The following is an 11,718-nucleotide window of genomic DNA, read 5'->3' on the forward strand; positions in this document are numbered from 1 at the left end:
CATGTTTGTGACCCAAACATGAACATCCACAAAAAATTCAGATTCTTTTTAGAATATTGTACTACTTCTTTAGCATTACTGTTCATCCGGGACCAAATGCTCATGGGAGCCAAAATGCCCCCCCCCCCCCACACACACAGAAATCATCCTATAACACGTGTTTACTTCACTCCGATGCAGAGACTGGAAACAATATTTTTTTCCTAAGAAATAAATCATCTAGAGAGAAACCAGACTGCTTCATTAGGAATGTTGGAATGGACGAGACAGCCTCGACACCCAGCCGTCGCCGCCTCTCCAAAATAGGCTAGGGTTGCTCTGCCTCCGTCGGCGCCATCGCCGGTCTATCTCATCTCTGGTGGCTCTAGTGCCATGGAGGCGTGGTGGATCCTGGCCCTTACCTGTGAGGGGCTCCGATTTTATTTATTTTTATCTGTGTCCTGCTTAGGAAGACGAGACGACAACGGCTCCTTGAAGATGGAATAAAGTTCTTCCCGCTTAGCCCTATTTCAGTGGTGCATCTAGTATCGCCGGAGGTCATGTGGAGGTGTGTCTCCTCATGGGATTCGCCCGACTGTTGTCTTTGGTGGATCTATTTGGATCTGATCTTCGTTCGTCTACGTTCGTGTGTCTTCAGGTTAGATCCTTGCGATCTACGCGCCCCTTCATCAGCGCATGTGTTGTTCTGGTGCGCTGGTACTATCCGGCCTTAGCACGACGACTTTTCGATTGTTTACTACAATAATTTTGCTTGGATCCGGCGAGGTAGGAGCGATGATGGCGGTGCGTATTCGGCTCGTTACAATGCTTGCAGTTCGTTGCTAGTTGGTCTATGAATTTATTATTTCTGGTATTCGTTTTACTATCATGATTAAAGATGAATACATTGAAAGTTTTCTTGAAAAAAAATGTTGGAATGATTTTCACACTAAAGCATGAAAACGTTGGCCTTATGTGAGAATCTGACTGACCGAGGGGGGTAAACTCACAAATTCCCCGAATTAAAAACGTCAAAGAAAGTGAAGAAAAGGCGGCGATTTCTATCCCCTCGCTCGCTTCCCCTTCCGACAGCAAGTGCGAGCTACTGAGCTCTGCTCCGCCCCCACACCCTCCCGTCGCGCGCGCGGCGGCCGCCGCCCTCCCTGATCCGAGAGCCAGAGAAGCCGGTAAGTCCCCTCCCCTCGCCCGATCGTCCCACCCGGCCCGCGAGCCAGGGCTCCGCGCGGTCGATCGCTGCCCGGCTCCGCTGCCGCCGCGCGCAGCCGACCTCTGCAGCTCCGGTTATTCATTTTTATTTCTTTATTATCTTTTTCTTAGGAGGGAAGCTCCCTTCTTGATTGACTTGATTGTTTCGTATGGTATCCTCGTCCTGATTACTGGGTACTATTACATATGATCTTTGAGCTCGATTCGAAGAACCCTCGAGGAAAGAGCGCCTGTGTACACTGTACCTGGTGCTGGGCTCTGACATAAAATGTAGACAGAAGACCTATTTGGCCTTCAGGTTGACCCATCCAAGATCCGATTACTCCACCGGTCAACTTAGTTTTGGAGCTACTTATTTACCCTAGTCCCTAGGTGGATTTGTTGGATATTTTAATCCTAGTCTGCTAGGAGGGATGTAGTCTGCAGCTTATCTGCTGCTGCGTGCTGTGCTTACTAACCGGTCCATCAGTTCGATTTCTCTGGAAAGCATCCCATTTGTTAGCTCTTCTTCCAGTTCACCCACTGATCTGATCACCTTCGGTGCTGCTTTGATCTTGTAAAAGTAGCATAATTCTTCAGTTTACGATGGGGAGAAAAGAGGTACTGGGACTTGAAAGTGTCTGAAATTCCCACTCATGTGAGGCAGAGGAATTACAGCGAGCAGACGCACACTTTGCTGTACTGCTGTGTTGCTGGCTCCTTATCCGGTCCCATTATTGCTGGTCGCTCTCATGCGCCATCTGGCTTGTTGGGATTGGTATGCAGTGTCCGGAAGGATCCCATGTGTGGGTATTAACTATGAGAGACAAGGACTGACGAAATGGAGTAATTGGAAACATTCTCCGGATATCTCCCTACTGGGTGGTTAAGATCTGCATATGCATCTCATAGGGTACGCTATTAAGAGCTAGGAATTTGTGTGTTCCAACACCACTCTGTAAGGTTTGATGTAATTCCATGTACCAACCAGACAAACATCAAAACACTGCAATGCTATTAAAAGTCATCCGGTTGGTTGCAGTAAGTAGTTTTGGAACTTTTTATCTGGTGTTTCTTTCTGTGTTTCAATGCTTGCTCCCTGTTTCTTGCAGTAACTTTCTGTCTTTGAAGCCCATTGGAGGCCCAAGATCTTGTCGATGTTCGTCTGGAGATAGCATGTCATGTCTGAACAACAGGATCATGTTAGTAAAAGCTCGAGCTCTAGCATCAGCACCAGCACTCAGGAAAGCGAGGAGGAGGTGTCCGTAACTATCGGTAGCCTCCTCGCTCAAGCAAGGAACGACAAAGGACATAGTCTTGGGAGGCGCCTCTTGCATTTGGGTTCAGTCCCGGTAATCAAGAGTCAATCAACATTTGTTACTTTTTAATCTTTTAGTCCTATTTGCTTCCTGAGCTTTACCTCTAGCTGAGTGAGTCATAATTACTTTGATGAACTGTCTCTGAAGTCTGAACTGAACATAATTTGTCGGTGTAGTGCTCAATAGTAGCTAACGTGCATTATAATTCTGAATTGCGGATTGCAAAATCAAATAATGACTCCTTTGCAATCTTTTATGACAAAATTACTAACACCCTGTTTTGCGGCAGCACCATCCTCGAGTTAATGGAGAGATTCCTAATGTTGATAATGCAACCTTGGATCATGAAAGATTGTTGGAAAGGTAAAGATCGGATCTCCCCTTCCCTCCACTTGAATGTGGACATCATTTTGTCGGATTAATCTTGTAGCATACATGTGCTGTTGCACCTTCTTCTGATGTTGCATCTTTTGCCTGTTCTCTAAGTTCATTTAGCGTTACCTTTTATTTGTCAGGTTGGGGACATATGGTTTGGCCGAGTTTCAAATAGAGGGAGATGGGAATTGTCAGGTTTGTTTACATGTTTACCCCCCAAAACTTGAAGATAAATGCAGGAGGCTTCACAAAAATTACTATTCCATTTCTTGAAGATAACATATTAATTAACCTATTGTTGCTTTCAGTATTGTTCCCATTTTTCTAACCCTACCAATGACCTATTGTCACAGTTTCGAGCTCTGGCAGACCAGATTTTTCGCAATCCTGAATATCACAAACAAGTGAGGAAGGCAGTCATGAAGCAGGTAGCCTGTTTGTCTCAGCCCGCGGACATTCTGTAGTAATCTAAGTAAAAGCATTGATCATCTTGCAGACTTGATAATACAATTTCATTGATATGCAACTATGCTGAAGCCTGTCTCTGCTTTTCAGCTGAAGGAATTCAGAAAACGCTATGAAGGCTATGTACCAATGGAATATAAGGTGTACTTGAAGAAAATGAAAAGGTAGCACAGATTGTGCTGCTTAAATGCATGTTCACTGTTGACAGAGACAGTATACTAGGCTTCAAGTATATTCATAGCTTCATATATATGTCCTGCAGATCCGGGGAATGGGGGGATCATCTGACCTTACAAGCGGCTGCAGACCGGGTAACATGCACTTCTAGTCTGATGATGGTTGAGTGGTTTCTATAGCAAAACCTTGCAATTGCAGCATTTTGACATTAATGTTCCTGTTGTTTCTATAACTCTGACTATAGCTCAAAGCCCTGAGGCGCAAAAAAAGTCCCACTTCGAGTGTATGCAGTAATATGTGTGTCTGATGTCATTGTTCACTATTCATGAAAATTGATATAGCATTCTCTGAATAAGATGCCCGAAATTTCTGATAACATTGACATTCCTTCGTATTATTCTTTTGAATCTTATAGTAAGAAGTTTAGTGATCAGTCAGATTTTTGTCTATATTAATGTTTCTCTTGGAACTGTCATGTTCTCAACACACACTATCATGGCATTAGCATGTGTCATTACTCATGTTTATTATCTGCCTGACGTCTTTCTCCCTTTGTATGTCTACTTGCTCACAGTTTGGTGCCAAAATTTGCTTACTGACGTCATTTAGAGACACCTGCTTAATTGAGATAGTCCCAAGGGACCTGACTCCTACAAGAGGTTAGAGCCGATGCACTAGTATCTCTTATGCCCTTGTTATAATCCTGAATTCTAGAGAGATTCATCCCGCCTTTTCCATGGCGCCCGCGAAGATTTCGCTGGAAACATGCTAACTAATATGCTTCCTTGGCATGTGTTTCAGAGCTTTGGCTTAGCTTCTGGTGTGAAGTACACTACAATTCCTTGTATGCGACTGACGGTGAGCGTTTGTTTTGCTTAGACCTGCTGATTTGGTGAACTACCAATGTTCATTTGCATCATTACAGACCATTAAAATTTTAACAATCCATTCCAGTTACTGCATTATTCGGTCATTGATCAGTTCTATCTTCTAAAAATGAGCTCCTGTTGTGCGCACTGCAGACCTCCTGACTCGCAAAACTAAGAAGAAGCATTGGTTGTTCTAGGGCGGTGCCGACTTCCGAGGGAGAGGAGCTTCTCTTTGCTGCAGCTGTTCTTCTCCCTTGAGCTTAGCAGGGTCTGCAATACTTTACTGGCCCTTACTAGTTACTACTACTACGGCCATCATTGTAAAATCTGTACCGAAATATTTGTAGTTGGGGAATACTAGTACAAGTTCCCCCAACAACAAGTATTGTGATACAGAGGGAGTAGTTGAGACTGTTTTAGCACGCAGGAATTTTACGGGAACACATCCGCAAAAATATTGAAACGGCCCGGACTTGTGTAGGATTATTATGAGGCAATGTACAGTAAACTTCAATGTAGTATTTAGCAAGGAAAAAGCACATGGAATGTCAAACTCTCAGCCCCACGAGTCTTATGTTCTACACTGGCAAGCGTGTTTCCTTTTTTCTTTTTTCTTTGTGGTGTTATCAGTTAGTGGTCATTAATTTGTTGGTCAATGATCTTTTCACGCCTTAGAATCACCTACATATTTTATGCGTGGCTAGATTCAAGCCTCGGGAGTCAAGATGGGAACGGAGATGAAACACACCGGGTTTTGCTTGCCCAAATTCATCCCGACAAGGAAATCGCAAGCCCATCCTTGTCACCATCATCATGTGCGGGACTAGTTTTTTGCCCGTCTTCTAAACTCATCGGATTTTCTAAACCTACGGGAAATCCGTCCCCGCGAGCAGTCAATGAAAACAGCAGCATTGTAAGACAAACATGAGCATATTACAGCAACAAGAATCAGCATATTCACATATTTAGGCCATGTTTGGTTCGGCTATGGATTTCTAAAAGCAGGTGCGAAAAATTTGTTGTGAAAAAATAGCTGTGAAAAATCTGATGTGAAAAAGATATAGGTCATTTGGCAAACCAGCTGATACAACTTTTTCAGATTTTGGCCCGCAGCGGAATCAGATTTTGGAAAGCACGTCCTAGGCTGCTTTCGCTTTTGGTTCAGATTTTGGCAGTGGATTTTCGGAATCGGATTCTGCTGGGTTCGCCCTTTGGTTCAGATTCTACTGCACGGCAGCGGAATCCGTCGATAAAAGTTGAACCAAACAGGGCCTTAAGTCAAGATGGATTTGGATTTGTACTCCAGGGCCTCGACGCTGGGGCCCGGCTAGTCGGGCGTTGTGGCTTTAGGGCGATTGAGTCAAGATGAATCAGTGCATGCTAAAATAACGTATCTTGACGGGTATTTGTCGGGTTTTGGGTATTACTAAAACGGGTTTAAACCCGCGAAACATGTCGGGTTTTATTATGTACCCATCAACAGCCCCGCGGGTATAGAAAGACGCCTATTCCTGTCCCCTATAGAGACGTAGGTTTCGGGGCCCCATTGCCATCTTGACTCCGGAGGCCATTTTGCCTATGTTGGCTCACTGCCATGTGGGACCTAGGTAACATGTCTACTAGAACTTGCCCGTGTGACTTTTGTCCTGGTTTTGAGCTGTGTAGCTTATGACGACGGGACAAATATGGACTATGGTTTTTTTTACGGGGCTGACGTGTATGGGCTATGTTTTGGTTACGTAAGATTAATAAGGTGTTATAACAGGGCTTAAAAATATTTTTATAATGCCGCTGCTCCGTGCAACTCTCCGGGTGTTTGATCCCAACTGCATCACCATTTCCCCATTATCATGTTCTCCAAAAGGAAAGTGAATTTTGAAGGAAAGTGAATTTCCACGGCATTAAACCTTGAGGTACATATATCACACGATCATTTGGCCTTCTAATTCTCAAAAATAACAGTTTTGCTAAAGCACATCTAGATGTGTCATAAGTATTGCACATTTAAGTCCTATGTCATTGATCTTGCGTTGAGATTCGTGTGGATATTTTTCTTTTTTCTTTTTTTCCTCTTTATACTTAATTCATTCACTTAGATGTGCAATAACTAAAGCACATCTAGATGTGCCCTAGACACACCCTAAAAATAAACAACACCCATCATCAACAAATAGAACACTACTCGCAAAAAAAGATAAATAGTACTAGAACCTAGCTACCCATGAGTGTGCGGCTATAGGAGGCGTGGCGGAGCGCGTCATACTGTCTAGTAGACTTGAAGCATGTCTGTGATTGTGGAGTGTCAAATCTTTCATTGTTTTATGCTGGCACTGAAAAAAATGATATACTCCCTTGTCTCAAAATAAATAAGTGTCGTGACTTTAGTTCAAATTTGAATGGAGTATATTTTTTCAAAGGACTGTGATATTTGGCACATGTGTGCCATATCAGCAAAACTGCCACACCTCTATTTCTTTCACTTTAAAGTACCACACGATCCCCCTTCCTTCGACCCCGCCTTCTCCCGAACGACTCTCCAGGCTCGCCCGAGAAACCTGCTCCCCCCCGCCCCCCCTGCCGCGCACATCTCGCGCACCCACCCCTGAAAAAACTGCCACTTCTTCACGTCTACCGCACGATAAAAAATATATTGCGCATGTGGGATTCGAACCCACACCTCCTTGGCACCAAAGCGCGCCACCACAACAACCTCACCCTTAGGTATTTGTTGCTCAAACTAAAGAAACTAATCATTTTGATCCTTTTTTTACAATTGTGTTACTACAAAAAAGTATGAAAAATTACCACGATTTTCTCCCAGGACAAATTTATCATGGTATTTGCATGCAAGTTATTAGGCCTGTGTTGCGTAAGTTACGTGCTATTTACATAGAACTTACCAGGTACTATGTTTCAACAACTACACCCTTTCAAAGTTACCACTGTGTTATAAGGTCTTCGATGTGTAAAATACAGTGGTACTTACACATAAGTTATCAAGGTATGTGTACATCAACCTCGTCCTTGATCAAAGTTACCATGGAGGATTGTAGATGAGTTACCGGGTCTACACTTCGTATTATCATGGTACTTACACCTAAAAACCTGGGTGTGTTTCGGTAACTTTTTCCATAGGTCAAAAATTACCATGATGTTTTTGCGTAACTTATCACGCCTATAGCGGGTCAAAGTGGGCCGTTTTTCTGGGCCAACCCACGAGCACGTGTGCCTCCTCATGACACTAAACATTATGTGGCTTTTCTGTGACACATCATGTATTGTGTTCATCTAAGAGGCCCCGCAAGGCGAGTGTATGTTTTTAACAACTTGTTTTCCTTTGGTAAAACTCACCGTCATGTTTATATTGTAAGTTATCGGTTATGTGGTGCTTATATTATCATGTTATTCACATGAAAATTATCAGGAATGTTTTGAACAACTTTTCCCCGGGACAAAAGGTTATCATGGTAATTCTAGGTAACCTATCAAGCCCGCAGTGCTTAAAATACCATGCTATTTACACAAAATTTATCAGGGGTATATTTCAGCAAAATCCCCCCCCCTTCCGGATCAAAAACTTATCATGATGTTTAGTTATCGCGGTGCATATGTTTTCATGTTATTTACACATAAAAATACCAGGGGATACCGGAGTATCTTTTCAAAAAAAATCTTCCCTATGGTCAAAGTTACCATAGTGTTTCTACCTCAGTTATCAGATGTGCGCTGCATATATTACCATCTATTTACGCATAAATTATCTGGTATCTTTTCATACTTTTCTTTCCCAATGGTTAAAGTTATCACGATATTTGTATCTAAATTATCATGTCTATGGCGTGAATGTTATCGTGCTATTTACAGAAATTACCGGGGGCCGGGGTTCAACCAATTTCTTCCCAATGATCAAAGTTACCACGATGTTTTCACCAAAGTTATCACGCCTTCAATGCTTATGACCATGCTACTTACACATAATGTAGCGCGTGGTATACAAAAGTTATCATGTTGGTGGTGCGTCATTTATCGTGGTGGTGATGGAGAATTTACCATGAAAAAATTTTATGTGCCAGATTTGATAGATAAAACAAAAGTTTTTCAGTGCTAAAATATTAAAGGCAAAACGTGCCAAAAACAGTATTTTCCTTAGCTTGTTCAACAATGAGTGTCATAGGTGAGATGGTTAGCTCCCTTCGTTGATTACCTGCAGACCAGAGATCAAATCCCAATTCAAGTATTGTTTTTGCCCAAAAATCTGGAAGGCGCGTGGGGTCGTAACTGGTGATTGAAAGAAAAGAAATTAGGACGGCGGGAAAGGAAGAAATCAAGAGGAGATCGTGAGGAAGTATGTGAAAGAAAAGACATCGGGAGGACGTGCAGAAAAGGAAGGAGATCGGGAGGAATGCGGGAAAGGAAGGAGGGAAAAGGAAGAAGATCGCAAGGACGTGCGAAAAAGGAAGGAGATCGGGAAGGCGATGCGTGTGGCAGTTTTGCAATCTGCCACACGGTTGCCACTTACATATTTCGTTTTCCAAAACGGAAAACAAACAACATAATGCAATTAATAATAATCGGTATCACGCTTCTAAATGACAATGCACCATCGAGTCTACTGTTTTATATTTTTCCTTTCTCATTTGCCTTTTTTTCGTTGCACATTACCCATGGTCTTCATTGATGCAATATAATTTCCTCCTTCATCGAATAAAAATCTTAAGAACTTGCCTGAAAATTTTCTCCTTTTTATAGCGAATTAGTTTAAAAATCTGACATGGTAACGAGTTCGCTGGCTTTTAATATCTTATAGCAAATTAGTTTTTTTTTGAGGAATTATAGCGAATTGGTTGAAAAAGATCTGGCGTGGCTCCTATCCTGCGCTAGTGCAAACTAATCCAACTGAAGAGAGCACGTTCGCTGGGATTGGCCCCCGGCGAACGGTCGCCAGTTTAGCAAAAAAAATTTAAAAAAGGAAAGACAAAACGAAAAGGCAAGCCCTTTTCGTCTGAATCCGAATTTGAATATCCGGCGGATTAACCTGCAGGTGGCAGCCATAGACGCACCGACTCCGCATCGAATTCGATCGACAGCGGCACGGGCCTATATAGTACGTACGCACGACGCCGATCAGGCAACAACCGGGATCGATCTGCGCATACATTCATGGCGACGGCGAGGAGCACCAAGCGCGCGCGGAGCCATGGCGCGCCGTCAACGACGACGCTACCGGACGACGCCCTCCTGGAGATCTTTGCCCGGCTGCCGGCCAAGTCGGTCGGCCGCCTGCGCTGCGTGTCGCGCTCATGGGCCGCCACGCTCAAGTCGGCCCCCTTCGTGGACCTCCACCTCCGCGAGGCCAACCGGCGTCGGCAGCCGACCCCCAGGCTCTTCTTCACCACGGCGCACCCGGACAGCAGATGGCAACTCGATGAGGTCCTCACCAAGCCCTGCCATGGCCTCGTCCCGATCCACCGCCTGCCCCACCACGGCCACTTCGTCTGCAACCCGAGCACCGGCGCGCTCCTGCCCCTCCCCGACAGCCACAGGTGCCAGCGGCGCAACGGCGAGTCCTACGGCCTGGGCTACAGCCCGGCCACCAAGGAGCACAAGGTGGTGCGGCTCTTCTCCTCCTTCCACTCCACCCCCTGCTGCGAGGTCCTCTCGCTCGACGTGTCGGCGCACTGGAGAGCGGTAGCTCGGCAGTGTCCACCCTCGCGCGCCGCCGTGCGAGATGACCCGGCCGTGTTGTGCGACGGGTACCTGCACTTCCTCCATGTACGACGAAAACATGGCGGCAGCATCCTCACCTTCGACGTCGGCGACGAGACCTTCGGTTCGCTGAGCACGCCCCCGTCGGTGCAGGACGACGACGGTCCGCCCGAGCTGACGGTGCTAGGCGGACGCCTGTGCCTGTGCGTCTTCCATGAGTGTCGACCTCCCACTCGCAGCGACGCCGATCCTTACTGCATCTGGCGGCTGGCCTGCCGAGAGTCCGAGCAGTGGGAGAAGCTCTACCGCGTGCTGCACCCACAGACCCTCAGGCCCGAGCTCGACCTGCTGCGGGTGCACTGGGTCTATCCCCTCGAAACCTACCTCGCGAGCAACGGGCAGAAGAAGATCATGTTCGCCACGGAGGAGGGCGTGCTGGCGTTCGACCTCGACGGCAGCGGTGTCCCGGTCCCGGAGGTGCTGGTCTCGCCGATGGAGCTCGTCTCCGCCCGCGACGACGACGAAGAAGCCACGATCACCCGCGGCACCGTGGGGTTGCTGGAGGAGAGCCTCGTGCCCGTGGGCCGGACGAGCGAGGAGGTGATCTTCTCGTCACCGTGGAGGAAGGCGTGGTCGGACGTCCTCAAGTGGATGCCGGCGCAGGCGGTCGCCGCCCTGACGTGCGTGTGCCGAGAGTGGCGCGCGGTGGCCGAGACCGACCGGTTCGTCCGGACGCACGCGCTCCACGCGAACCTCAAGTGGAGCCCGCGGGTCATGGTCGTCCAGGCCCAGCCCTACACCCACGTGCTCGACTTCTACCCGCTGGAGCTCTGCGAGAGTTTGCAGGTGCGGTACGACGTCGCCGACATGGCGCCGCCGTTCCTGTTCGACCACCACGTGTGGAGGACGGTGTGCTCCACGCCCTGCCACGGCCTCGTCCTCGTCAGCTACACGCGGCAGGCCGGCTCAGGCCCAGGCGTCGTCGATTTCATTTGCAACCCTAGCATGGAGTACAGCAGGCTTATAAGAACGGATACGCTGGACGACGACGACGACGACGACTCTCCCCGTCATTCTGCAGCTGCAACGATGGGGCTGGGGTACGATTCGCGGACAAACAAGCACGTGCTGGCGCACCTCGTCGTCGTCCGTCCTGACAAGAGTCGTCGACATCACCGGCCGGTCAAGGTCAGGTGCCACGTCCAGCTCGTAGGCGCCACGACGTGGATCCCGATCAGCCCTCCGCCAAGGCCACCGGCGGTCGACATGCAGCCCGTCTACGCCGACGGCAAGCTCTACTGGATGGTAGAGGACGCCGACGACAATGGTTCAAGGGGCGAGCTCCTGGCGCTTGACGTCGGCGCGCGGGAGTTCGAAGTTTTGCCAGGGCCCCCGTGCGGCCGCGGCCGGATCACGTCCATCGTCGAGCTCCAAGGTAACGTGTGCGTCCTGTGCTCGGACACGAGCGCCAACGCCATCGACGTCTGGAAGCGGCTGGAATACGGTTCTTGGTCGGCATGGCCATGCCGTATCGAGCTCGGGGAGTTCCGGCGGATGTACCCGTCGGAGGAGACTACGCTGTTGGCTGTTGATCCGAGGGACGGGAGGGTGCTTCTCAGCAC

The 11,718-nt window shown here is 47.4% G+C and overlaps 1 protein-coding gene across 1 annotated transcript; it reads left to right on the top strand.

Annotated features, from left to right (window-relative positions):
- Positions 1 to 1,047: 1,047 nt before the first annotated feature.
- On the top strand, positions 1,048 to 4,949 carry LOC119330510 (OVARIAN TUMOR DOMAIN-containing deubiquitinating enzyme 11-like). Its single transcript, XM_037603616.1, has 10 exons — positions 1,048 to 1,166; positions 2,298 to 2,537; positions 2,794 to 2,867; positions 3,020 to 3,074; positions 3,233 to 3,307; positions 3,435 to 3,508; positions 3,607 to 3,655; positions 4,096 to 4,180; positions 4,323 to 4,379; positions 4,544 to 4,949. Exons 2-10 carry the CDS (start codon positions 2,367 to 2,369, stop codon positions 4,585 to 4,587), a joined length of 684 nt encoding a protein of 227 aa, XP_037459513.1. The 5' UTR covers positions 1,048 to 1,166; positions 2,298 to 2,366; the 3' UTR covers positions 4,588 to 4,949.
- The last annotated feature ends 6,769 nt before the right edge of the window (positions 4,950 to 11,718 follow it).

Source organism: Triticum dicoccoides, chromosome 7A (assembly GCF_002162155.2).
Source record: "Triticum dicoccoides isolate Atlit2015 ecotype Zavitan chromosome 7A, WEW_v2.0, whole genome shotgun sequence".
In the NCBI taxonomy this organism is placed as follows: Eukaryota; Viridiplantae; Streptophyta; class Magnoliopsida; order Poales; family Poaceae; genus Triticum; species Triticum dicoccoides.

Bases quoted from the DNA above. Each gene is read 5' to 3' on its own strand.
- LOC119330510 (XM_037603616.1), top strand. From the start codon at position 2,367: ATGTCTGAACAACAGGATCATGTTAGTAAAAGCTCGAGCTCTAGCATC. The intron at 3,075-3,232 runs GTTTGTTTACAT...CTATTGTCACAG, and splicing joins AGGGAGATGGGAATTGTCAG to TTTCGAGCTCTGGCAGACCA. The intron at 4,380-4,543 runs GTGAGCGTTTGT...TGCGCACTGCAG, and splicing joins TTCCTTGTATGCGACTGACG to ACCTCCTGACTCGCAAAACT.